The 12,961-nt window shown below is 39.7% G+C and overlaps 1 protein-coding gene across 2 annotated transcripts in view; it reads right to left on the reverse strand.

Annotated features, from left to right (window-relative positions):
* Positions 1 to 12,961, reverse strand: part of Sidt1 (SID1 transmembrane family member 1) — a 78,792-nt gene that overhangs the window by 33,915 nt on the left and 31,916 nt on the right. For both annotated transcript variants that reach the window (XM_090346329.1, XM_090346340.1), the window contains exons 4-9: positions 12,667 to 12,712; positions 8,103 to 8,204; positions 6,261 to 6,344; positions 5,840 to 5,927; positions 4,892 to 4,963; positions 3,944 to 4,037 (exon numbers count right to left, since the gene is read on the reverse strand). In XM_090346329.1, the coding sequence (XP_090202455.1) occupies positions 3,944 to 4,037; positions 4,892 to 4,963; positions 5,840 to 5,927; positions 6,261 to 6,344; positions 8,103 to 8,204; positions 12,667 to 12,712 (486 nt within the window). The remainder of the gene's footprint in view (positions 1 to 3,943; positions 4,038 to 4,891; positions 4,964 to 5,839; positions 5,928 to 6,260; positions 6,345 to 8,102; positions 8,205 to 12,666; positions 12,713 to 12,961) is intronic.

A 12,961-nucleotide genomic window follows, 5' to 3' on the forward strand; every position in this document is an offset into this window, starting at 1 on the left:
TTTTTTATTAAAGAATTTATTAACATTAATTTTTTTTTTGCCAGTCCTGAGCTTGAGCTCAGAGCCTGAGCACTGTCCTTGGACTTTCTCAAGGCTAGAGCTCTACCACTTGAGCCTCAGCACCACTTCCGGCTTTTTTCTATGTATGTGGTACCGAGGAATCGAACCCGGGTCTTCATGCATGGTAGGCAAGCACTTTTAACCACTAGGCCAAACTCCCGGCCCCTAACATTAATTTTTACATCATATTTCAAAGGACATGTTTAACAAACAAGTATTCAAGAAGGGAATCTCTATATACAATCACTGGCACTTAGTTTTTAGAACATAATCAAAATTAGGCTAAGGATTTGTATATCATAGATATGTATTAATCAATGTGATAAAACATTATGTCTATAGAGTCATAGGTTTTTACATTTTTGTAGTTGTGTTTACATTTCCAATACCATGTCCATAGCACTGGGTATGCAAATATTGAGTCCTCGCTCTTGTACTGAACAGTAACTTTAAAAAAAGTTAATTTACTTTGTTGCTATTACAAAGGAGATCTACAGAAAGATTATAATCACATGGGTCAGGTAATGAGTATATTTCTTTTCATATAGTGTCTTCTGTTCCTTCACTCTCTCCAGCTCCTCCTTCCCACTGAATAGTAACTCTTGAGAGACTGATAACCAGATAGTGTTAACATAATATTTTGGACTATTTGTGTGTTGATTGTGTATGTTTGCTAAATAAAGAGAAAGAAACCCAGTTTCCAAAATCTGGCTCAGAAGGGCAGAGACAGTATCCCTATGAATGGCCTCAGAAACTTCTTTGCTATGACATTTATTGGAGCGTGTCCCATGTTAATTTGGGGCCTCCTTTTTAATTGTACCCTTGCTGAGGGACAGACCTTAGATTGGGCTTCCTTGGTCAGAACTATCTTCCCTCACATGCCCTGTCCATTCTAGATCCATCTAGATCAGAACAGCTAAGACCTAATAATCAGAATCCAGGCTGGGCTACCTGAATTCAAATCCTAGCTCCTTCAGTTATTTATTGTGAATTCTTGGTCAAATTGCTTCCCACTTCTGTGTCTCAATTTCCTTGGCTATCATATGATGATAATAATTCATCTTCAGATGAAATAATTTATGTACAGCGTCTGGCACAGAGCAGGCACTGCTAGCGACAATGATCTGATAAAATAATTGAACTGATCATGAAGGATTTTTCCAGCTTTTTATTCATTATTTCAAATTGCTGGAGAAGTTTCAAGAGTAAAAAAACATGTAGAAATCCAGGTGCTAGTGGCTCACACCTGTCATTCTAGCTACCCATGAGGCTGAGATCTGAGGATTGCCATTCAAAGCCAGCCTGGGCAGGAAAGTCCATAGACTCTTACATCTAAACTAACTACCAGAAAATTGAAAGTGGTGCTGTGGCTCCAAGTGGAAGAGTGCTAGCCCTGAGAGAAAAAGCTCAGGAAGAGTACCCAGGCCCTGAATTCAAGCACCAGCATATAGTTTTCTCTATTATTTGAAAGTAAGTTGCTTATAATCAATGCTAACCCTATTTTCAGAGTAAAGATGTTCCTTAGATAACTGCAATATCATCATCAAACAACCAACATAATAACATTGACAGGATACTTGTTAAGATCTAATGTCTGTATTTCCATTGATCCGATAATGTCCTTACAGCATATTTTTTTCTTCTAGTATAGATCCAATTTGAGATCAATTATTACCTTTAGTTAATCTTTAATTGCAGACATTTACCTATCCTTTGCAATTTTTTTTGCATTTTCCATCATTTATGTCCTATATCCTTTGTCTTTTGTGACATATTTTGGGTTGCATTTTTCTACACGATTAGTTTCAAAAAATGTTGTTTCAGTATGGTACACAAGCGATGTTGTACCCTTCTCAGAATGGCGAGTCTGAATGCACTAATATTCACCTTCCTCATGGTGATGGTAATTTTGATTACTCTATCAATGTTCTATAGAATTTTTGCAGTTATTATACAGATATTTTTCCCTAAAGATCTACTAAGCAATTTGTGAAGTCATTTTCAGACTATACGCATATCTTGATCTTTATCAGATAGAGATATAGTATCTATTGATTCTTAACCTGACCTACTCTTTACTATGAAGTCTGCAAATTGATGATTTTTCCAGAGCTAGCACTCACTCTATATTTACCAGTCAGCTCAGAATCTGCTGTAGTCCAAGGTCCTTCCTTTTATCAGTTATTTGCTAATGATGGCAGTTAATGATAACTGTTCTGATAAATTCGTTGAATTCATTGGGTTGTTTCCTTTCTTTATGAATAAGAACTCATGAATTTCTTTCTTTGGTTTTTTTTTTTTTGGTCCCAAATGGTTTGTAATTCCTTATCCAACTATTTTGTAGCTCAGGTTTTTTGTTTGCTTGTTTGTTTTGTTTTGTTTTTTCCAGTCCTGGGGCTTGAAATTAGGGCCTGCCCTTGGGCTTTCTCAAGGCTAGCACTCTACCACTTTAGCCACAGCACCACTTCTGGCTTTTTCTATGTATGTGGTACCAGATAATTAAATCCAGGACTTTATGCATGCTAGGCAAACACTCTAGCAGTAGGCAATGCTCTTATCCTTTATCCAATTATTTTGGTGCTCAGACTCTCCCAGTTTTGTTTTGTTTTGTTTTTTCTTGGTCATGGAGCTCAAACTCTAGGTTTGGGCACTGTCCCTGAGCTTCTTTTTGCTCAAAGCTAGGCCTCTACCACTTGAGCCACAGCACCATTTTCTGATTTTTCTGTAATTAACTCGAGATAAGAGTTGCATGGGCTTTCCTGCCCAAGCTGGCTTCAAATCAAGATTCTCAGATCTCAGCCTCCTGAGTAGCTAGGATTATAGGCATGAGCCACCAGCCAGGGCCTGACTTCAAAGATGCTTTTGAAGATTTAAAATCTCAACTAGAAAGCTTCAGGTCACCATAGGAAACTGGGTTTTGAGTTGGGACTAGGCCTGTATCACTCAGATTGCTGTATCATTGAAGAAGCTGGAAGATTGTTCTACAGACTTGGTTCACGTTGCCTAACTGTCTCCAAGTTCTGGGTTGCCTTTGTTTTCTTTACAAGATCAAAAGAAGAAAGCACATTTGTTTATTGTAAACCTCCTGCCATTCTTTTGTAGTGGCTTCACAGAGAGTTGTGAGAATGAATTCTCAAAGCTCAGCTCTGCTGAGAGAGGCAAAGAAAGATGGGCTGTTTTATGAGGAGTCTAGGTTTCTTAGGAAGAGAAATACCTTTGGCCAAATTACAGCATGATGTCTTCTTTTCTTGTCTCAAAGGATATTTTTACTGGAAAGCAGCTGCTATCTTAGTAGAAAAATACCTGCTAATGTGGTATACTAGCCTTTTACTCTTGCTTTTTGTGAGCTCTACCACTTGAGCTACAGCACCACTTCTGGCTTTTTATTTGTATGCGCTACAAGGAATTGAACCCCGGTCTTCATGTATGCTATGCAAGCACTTTTACCACTAGGCCAAACTCTTGGCCCCTATCACAAGATTTCTTTGGCATATTAAATTTGTTTTCTTTTGATTGAATGTCCAATATTGTTCCTGAATCTCTATGTTTGAAAGGACTGATCTTTCCCTACAGTCTGTAGATTTAGCGTGAGCATTTTCTCGTCTCGAAAAATAGACAAGCAGCCTTTTTGTTAAGGTTTCCACATAATGAAAACAGCCAACCTTCTACCAGCACTGGTTATATACATGATTTTTACATAAGCAACTGCAAGTTACACTATTATTATCTCATTTTTTTTTCCCAGATGAGAAACCTGAATAGGAGGATAAGTAGTTCATGCAAGTGACTGGAGGCAGCTTTGAACCTAGTCTAATACCTATATTTTAGGCAGCATACAGAGACTGGCAGAGGCAGTTATCCATTCTTGAAACGTTTGACCTACCTCACATAATGAATGAACACAACCAGCAGGCATCCCAGGTAGAAGGACAAAAAGATGAAGACACTGAAAAGGCTGGATTTCACATACACGGATCCTGAGAAGAGGGAAACGACTTTGGTCAGTGGTCCTCGGGGGGGTGGAGGGGAGACTATGTTTGGGGCATAACACCTTAAGGAGCCATCTCCCTCCATCCGACTCACATGCCCATTCTCTGAGTGTCGGTCCTTCTCTCTCTGTCGCTGTCATCTTTGTCTCTCTCTGTCTCTCTCTCTCTTTTTTTTTTGGTCAGTCATGGAACTTGAACTCTGGGCCTGGGCATTGTCCCTGAACTCTTCAGCTCAAGGCTACTGCCCTACCCAGTGAGCCACAAGCCACTCCTGGTTTTCTAGTGATTAATTAGAGATAAGTCTCATGGTCTTTAGTGTCTTTAGTGCCTGGGTTGGCTTTGAACCGCAATCCTCAAATCTCAGCCTCCTGAATAGTTCGGATTACAGGTGTGAGTCACCATGCCTGGCTCTTCCTTTTCTTTTCCTTCTTTCTTTTTTTTTTTTTTGCCAGTCCTGAGCTTGAACTCAGGGCCTGAGCACTGTCCTTGGACTTTTCCCAAGGCTAGAGCTCTACCACTTGAGCCTCAGCACCACTTCCGGCTTTTTTCTATGTATGTGGTACCGAGGAATCGAACCTGGGTCTTCATTCATGCTAGGCAAGCACTTTAACCACTAGGCCAAACTCCCGGCCCCTGTTTATTTTTTTTGAGGGAGGAAAAAAAACAATGTAGCATAGGTTAGATAGCCTTCAATCTATAATTTACCTGCCTTCTTTCTATAGAGTACTGGCATTATAGGTACATTCCACCATCTCTAGCTTAATTCATTCTTAAACCCAATCAATGTTCTGAAAGATTTCCTGACAGAATTTTCTCCACCACACTCTAGAGCCAACACTGACCTTTAACAGAAGGAATGATGGTCACCTTTAAGTTCTTTGTTCGTTGTAGATTCCACGTCTGATTCTCATTTTCTGGCAAACAAGAAACAAGGTACCAGCATAATAAGTTAGATATTCGATTCTTATCTTCTCTCCAGAACAATTGCACCATCCACTGTGCTCCTTGAATAAGCGCCGGAGAAAACCTCGGTTTCACATCTTCAACAATCTAACATTGGTGGTAACAACTTTCAATTTGGCCCTGACTTGATGCATTTTGACTGACAGAAGTAAAATGGAGTACTGCTTTCCTTCTCCATTGAGGAGGGGTTTGACTCTTCTGCCATATATAGGCATATGAAGAGACAAGGTGAAAAAACAGAAAGCTCTTTCTTCCTTTAGTTTTCATTCTTTTCTAGTCAGTGAAAATTTGTGTTTTTGTTATCTAGTCACCAGAGGATTTATAATTAATCAAGGAATATTAGACACTGATCAAATTATATAGTATACTAACAAACAGAAATTTCAACTAAATACCAAGCAAGCCATGTTACACTTACTGATGAATGCATCGATAATACCATTAATCTTATTGTTTGTCGTTGTGTTTTTATTTCTCTTCAAGGGCATCTCTCAGGACTGCCTTTACACTGCAGATGGACCATTAGAGAGAACATCATGAACTTTTGAGGGGGATCATGGTGCTTGAACTTTGGGCCTGGGCCCTGTTCCTGAGCTCTTCAGCTCAAGGCTACGGCTCTACCCCTGGAGCCACAGCCTCACTTCCCGTTTTCTAGTGGTTAATTCGAGATAGGAGTCTCAGGTTCTTTAAGTGCCCAGGTTGGCTTTGAACTGCCATCCTCAGAGCTCACCATCCTGAGTAGTTAGGATTACAGGCGTGGGCCACTGCGCCTGGCAGCATCATGAACTTTTGGCTTCCCTTTCTCTCCCTTCTTCACTAAGTCTTACCCTGGATGAAGAATGATCCTCCACAGGCATAATCTTCAGGTTTGATCACGAATACCACGAAGAACTGCTCACCAGGAAAATCCTTCTTCTGCAAGAAACAGTAATCTTAGGCAAGGGAAGAAAACCTGGGAGAAGGAAGAGAGCCCATGGGGGTAAAGGAGGCAATGTCCTTAGTTGAGACCATGTTTTCAAGCTTGTAATTGGTACAAATGATCAGAATGTGTTTGACTGCTTCCAATTGGTCTGTTCATCTTCACCCTAAATTGCCACCCCACCCCCAATGAATAGATTGGAATCTTCAGGCCTGAGCTCTCTAGGAAATCCTCTCAGATATATGTCCCACTGCATTATGGGCTCCCAAAATCCCCAAGAGAAGAGCAACTCGCCGTTGACTGTAGCGATGGGAAAGCCATGGTCTCACCTGTAGTGTGATGGCAGCTTTCTTGGTCATTGACTGATAGACACCATTAAACTCTACGTCGTGGTCAAGATCATACACGGGGCACTACAGCACGCACGCAGAGTAAAAAATGAAACAATTATTAATGCTTTTAATTAGTGAGTTCATTAAGTTTAATTAACTCATTAATTAAATTATACTAAGGCTAGCCAGGCATGGTGGCTCAGATGTGTAACTAGCTGCTCAGGAGGCTGAAACCTGAGGATCAAGGTTCAAAGCCAGCCTGAGCACAGAAGAACCTGTGACTCTTATCTCCAATTAATCTCTAGAAAACGGGAAGTGAGGCTTGGCTCAAGGGGCAGGTTGGTAACCTTGAGCTGAAGAGCTGAGGGATAACATCCAGGCCCAGGGGTAGGGTGGTAGCCTTGAACTGAAGCGCTCAGGATAGTGCCCAGGCTGAGTTCAAGCCCCATCATACACACACACACACACACACACACACCCACACACACACGTGCGTGCGTGCACGTGTGTGTGTGTGCGTGTGTGTGTGTGTGTATGGGCCTTTCCATCTGGATTATAGAGCAAGAGATTCTCATTAAACCAGGATCCAGAATGTTTTCTGCAAAATGATTAAGAAAACTTGGTGTCTTGTCCTCTTAAGTCAAGGTCCTTTTTATAGTGAAGGATTGTTTTAAAGTATATAACATATTGCTCATGTTTAAAAAAAATCTTCTGAGATGGAAAAAAATCTACCATTACAGTACAGATTTAGAAAACAGAATATATATGTTTCCATTTTCTTTTTCTCAAGGAACGTACAACTTGGTCTTCTTTGTCATATGTGATATATCATCTTTTGCTTTTTTCTTCTTTCCTTGATAACTGTTCTCTCTCCCTGCCCCCTTTCTTTCTTTTTTTTTTTCTCTGTATGTGGTACCGAGGAATCGAACCTGGGTGTTTGTGCATGCTAGGCAAGCACTGTACTACTAGGCCAAACTCCTGCCTCCCTTCCCCCCACATCCCCCCCCCAGTCTCTTTCTCTCTCTCTGGTTTGAACTCATCATCTTAAGTTTGCTTGGCTTGCTTGCTCATCTCTACTACTTCCACTACTTGAGTCATACCTCCATCAATCTTCTGTTTTGTTTTATTTTTGTTGTTACAGGGGTTGGTTGGGGTTCTTTTTTTGTTTTTGCATATGTAAGTATTGTGTGAACTCAGAGCCTGAGCATTGTCTTTGAGCTTTCTCAAGGCCTACTGGTAGAGTGCTTGCCTAGCATGCACGAGGACCCGGGGTTCAATTCCTTGGTACCATATATGTATAGAAAAAGCCAGAAGTGGTGCTGTGGCTCAAGTGGTAGAGCTCTATCCTTGAGAAAGCTCAAGGACAGTGCTCAGACACTGATTACAAGCTGCAGGACTGGCAAAAAAAAAAAAAAAAAAGAATTGAACCAAGGGTTTTGCGCATGCTCATCAAGCACTCTACCACTAGGCCACACTCCAAGCCCCATGGTTATGGTTCTTGTTAGGCTAGTGCTCTAGCACTTGACCAATACCCTCCTCCTGCTTTTGCTGCTTATTTTGGAGATAGAGTCTTACTAACAAGTCTCCAAGTTTGGCCTCAAACTGAGATTTTCCAGATCTCAGTCTCTTTCCTAGTTAAGATTATAGACATGAGTCATGAAACCTGGTAATTATTCCTTCAATTTGTATCGACATAGACTGTCCTTCCCTGTGCATGAGATATTGTTCTTTTTTGTTTCTTAGTTTGCAGGGAGATAGATGGTAAGAAGATGTCTGAGGCTTTCATTCTGGGATAATATAGTCTGATGTATTAAAAGGTAAACAAGTATCAGCACTTACCATGATGTTCTGGACTGAGACAACAGAACACGGATAAGCCATTTCAGATACCACTTTAATGATAACTGAGTCCACTTCTTTAGGAAATTTGTACAGGAAATACTGAAACAGAAAGACATGATTTATTCACGCTAAAAATTGCTTACAGTTATGAGCTCAAACAAGTTCTTTTTTTTTTTTTTTTGGTTTGTTTGGGTTTTTTTTTTCGTCCCTCAGTGGTGGGGCTTGAACTCTCCAGCTCAAGGCTACACCCTACCCCTTGAGCCACAGTGCCATTTCTGGTTTTCTGGTGGTTAATTGGAGATGAGAGTCTCACGAACTTTAGTGCCCTGGCTGGCTTTGAACTGCCATCCTCAGATCTCAGGCTCCTGAGTGGCTAGAATTACAGGTGTGAGCTATCTTGCTCAGCTTGAGTTCAAACATTTTTAACATGCCTCAGATTGTTTTTTTCTATTAAGAATGACATTTACATACATATTTTAATAACCATTTTTTTCAGTCAACCATCTTCTCATACACATTGAGCAACTAATTGTTCTGCATTGGGTTCTATCTAGACTTCAGGAAAACATATGGCAACACAGCCCTTTGCCATTGGTACTATTTCATTTCATGGCATGGCCATTTCTTTTACAATTTAACTTCACTATGCTTCATTCCATTTGCTACTTGAGAAGTTGTCAAGCACCACTGGTGACCCCTGCTCCCCACACCACAGCCTTTGACCTTGCAATATGCACAGAATATAACAAGAGACTTATTTCCCTGTAGTCACTGTGAAACATGAAGTTCTCTGAAAAACAGGTATGTCTGTTCCTCAAGAATTTTTGACTACCTTTTTATTGGCAAGAATTAGCCCAACACCAATCCTTCCTTAGACTTTTAGCTGAAGAACCTATTTCCTAGCTAGAATATACTAACAAGATATTAGCTTCAAAAGCTCAAACTGACATCTAGCTTCTGAAACACATTCACTAGTTTTGGTAAGCAGAAGTGCCTTGAAATTACTCCTCAAATATCAACACAAGCAAGGACTTCCTAATAGAGAAAAGATGTTTTTAACCTATCTATATTCTAAATCCATCCAAAAAAAAGATATTGACTCAAGATATAACAATCTTGTTTTAAAGTAATAAGGAGGATTTCTGATCAAGAATTGTAAATGTGGGCCACTACTCAGGAGGCTAAGATCTGAGGATCAAGCTTCAAAGCCAGCCCTAGCACAAAAGGACCTGAGATTCTTATCTCCAATTAATCTTTAGAAAAAGAAAAGTGGGGCTTGGCTCCAGGGTAGAGTGGTAGCCTTGAGCTGAAGAGCACAGTAACAGTGCCCAGGCCCGGGGTAGGGTGGTAGTCTTGAGCTGAAGAGCTCAAGGACACTGCCCAGGCTGAGTTCAAGCCCCATGACACCCCCCTCCCAAAAAAAGAAAGAAAGAAAATAAATAAATAAATAAATAAATAAATAAATAAATAAATAAATAAATGTGGGCCAGGAGTTTGGCCTTGCGGCAGAGTGTTTGCCTAGCATGAACAAAGACCTGGGTTCGATTCTTCAGTACCACATACATAGAAAAAGCCAGATGTGGTGCTGAGGCTCAAGTGGTAGAGCTCTATCCTTGAGAAAGCCCAAGGACAGTGCTCAGTCCCTGAGCTCAAGCCCCAGGCCTGGAAAAAAAAAAGAATTATAAATGTGGCATTTGGATGGGGAGCAATGTGAAGTTCATAACTAAAATTCTGACACAAACAAGACTGATTTCCTAAGACTTTCACTAAAGAGAGGCACACATATTAAAATTTAATTTGGTTTTCAAGTATCTCTTTTAGCATCCTGCCTTGAGAGCCAGTACAATAAAAAAAGAACGTATTTTAATAATCTAAAGGTTTTTGATGGGGAAAGATTGTTTTATGCTGCTGCCTGGAAGTCCCTTCAGGAAGATGATACCACCACTAAAACAGAATTTGATACATATAATTTAGGGCTCTTCAAAATGGGAGGAGTCCAAATCCCTAATGGTGATATAGGGTGTTAGGAAACCCTACTTTTCCATTCAAGGGCATTACTGAAGCCTTGTCAATATGCCAAAGTATTACCACTCTTACTTATCTCTACGTTACTAAAACTCCACATGAATATTTTTGATGCCTGCCCTGACAATGTACTTTCATCTCAAAGAAGCAAATGGCGATTACTCCAAGAAATGGCTAGAATTTAGGTGAAGAATCACCATGTGTGCCCTGGATATCTACCCAGTTTCGGTCCAGTCAGTTGTACTGCCTGTTTCAATATATTGAAGTAGAGGAAGACAAAGATGGATGTAAGCTATTGGAAAACTCAGTCACTTGGGTGAAGTATGTAAAAACAGAAAATCACTTCTGTAATTAGAGGATACAAAATATAGGCCAAAACAGAAAAAGTTAAGAGTAAGCAAAACTTTCACACATATTGAAGACATTATATCTTGTTAATTTGTTCTCAGTACATGTCACTCTAGTTTGGAGTTTCTATACAAATTATTTATACTTCAATAGTTATAGACTATTTAAAATAAAAAGTAGCCAAAATATGCTTTATCGCTGATTTTCTATGACATTGTATTTGTTCTAGCCATGCACTATGTTTTATTCTTTCTCTATTTAGAGTAAAAGTAGTTTACCCGCTCCTCTTTTGTACCTAGCAACAACCAATGCTTTCTAACTATTACTTGAACTTAAATGCTCAATGAATTTCAAGGGAAACACATTATGGCCTGTGGTCCTCTCCTGCCACTGGGCGGCAGTGTATTTGCTGAAGAGACTTTCATTGAAAGGGGGAAACAACTATGTACATATGACCATATAAAATCATGCTAATTGAAGTGAATTCCAAGATATGGAATCAAGAATTTCCTTTCATTTTTAATTTGCTGTGTGAAGGTATTTCTTTTGTTTTTCTTTTTCCTTTGTGTTATCCTGTTTTTGATTTTTGGTACCTTGTGTTTTGTATATACATTCATCTGGTTTGGAGAAGGGAAGGGGAATACCAAAATGGTGTGATACCAGAAAAAGGGAACTAATGTGACAGTGATACTCACAAGACACTAAGTTAGAAACTTGGGGGAGGATTTGGGGAGGGGGTGAAGTAGGAAGAACAATGTTTGAGAAGAAATGTACTCATTACCTTACTTATGTAACTGCAACCCCTCTGTAAATCACCTTTACAATAAAACAAAATATTTCTTTTTAAATGCTGTGTTGGGGATGGAGATGTGGCTCAATTCATAGATCACTTGCCTAGTACATATAAGGCCTATAACTAAAACAAAAATAGGAATAGGTTCATAACAGTCTGGAAGAGTTGATTTGCATGTCTATTTCTTCCCAAATCTGTGTTCAATAACATCACTTTAGTAACTTGAAGTCAGCCATGGTGGAGAAAATATGTACTCCCCAGGAATGGGCAGAAATGATAAATCAGGACTTTCTCTTTGAGAAGCAGTCGTTCAAATATGCAACATTCCAGCAACTGTAATAGATTTACAGCAAACAAGACGAAACTACATGAAAGCCTACAGAAAATTTACAATATCAAGAAATACATAAACATTTTTTTTTACCAGTTCTGGAGCTTAAACTCAGAGTGTGGGCACTGTCCCTGAGTTCCTTTTGCTCAAGGCTAGCACTCTACCACTTGAGCCACAGCACCACTTCTGGCTTTTTCTGTGTATGTGGTGCTGAGGAGTTGAACCCAGGGCTTCATGCATTCTAGGTAAGCACTCTACCAGCAAGCTACATTTCTAGCCTGATAAACATGTTTTGAACTTGCTATTATGTTCATTCATTTCTTCCAGAAGCCATGAAAGACAAAAGAAAGGTAGGTAAAAATGTCACCAGAGAAACAACCTGAAATAATCAGCATTTTCATGTTATCATTTTGTCTATGATTGTGTTTCAATGAGGACCACATCCAAAATAGCTAATTCCCCTAATAATATATTTTGTCAGCATTCCTGATTTTTTTCTTTTCTCCTTTCTTTGGTAGTACTGGGATTGAACTTAAGATCTTGCATTTATTAAAGAAGTGCTCTACCATTTTGAGACACACTCAACTGTTCCTGTTCTTCATGACAGGGAAAACAAAATTCATTGCACCAATAATATTGTAAAAATGTTAAATTATTTTATTTCTCTTGTATCTTCATGACAATTGTTTGTACATCTATTTGCCATCGTCTCGTCTTTCCTCCCACTGCCAACTCTATTAGGTCCAAAAGAACAGAACTTACATCTTTGACTTTATTCTGTGCCCCCAGTCCCTAGGACAGTCTTAACACTGACTGCAACATGGTAGGCACAACAGGGTTTGCTTAATGAAATGTTGTACCAAAGAACAAATATCATGCCTCACATTTTACAGCAATTAATGTTATGAAGATTAAATATCCGGTCCCAGATCCCAGTAACATGAGCAACAATCTAGAATGCAAATATATGTCAAACTGTGAAAGATCAAAGGCAGCACCACACTTTCCCTGAGGGTGCATAATTTCCCTGAGGAACACCAACCAGTGGGCTCTTGACAGCTTACCTGAGGTTGAGAGGGGCTGGCCGTGAAGTGAAAGGCATTATTTGTCCTAGAAAATGAAAGTGGGAAAAATAAAACTGTAAGTTAGTGCACAAAAGGTGATGAGAAGATCTCTATAAACCACTCCTTAGGCAGAGATATGTTGTTTTTTCTTTTTCCTAAAAGATTTTCCAAATTGCCTGTCATACCACTAAAATTCCTTTTTTCCCCCCTAGTCCTGGGATTTGAACTCTGGGCCTGGGTGCTGAGCTCTTCAGCTCAAGGCTACGGCCTTACCCTTGAGCCACAGCACTTCTTC

The sequence above is a fragment of the Megascapheus bottae genome, chromosome 1, assembly GCF_031878675.1.
Source record: "Megascapheus bottae isolate mThoBot1 chromosome 1, mThoBot2.hap1, whole genome shotgun sequence".
Lineage (NCBI taxonomy): Eukaryota > Metazoa > Chordata > Mammalia > Rodentia > Geomyidae > Megascapheus > Megascapheus bottae.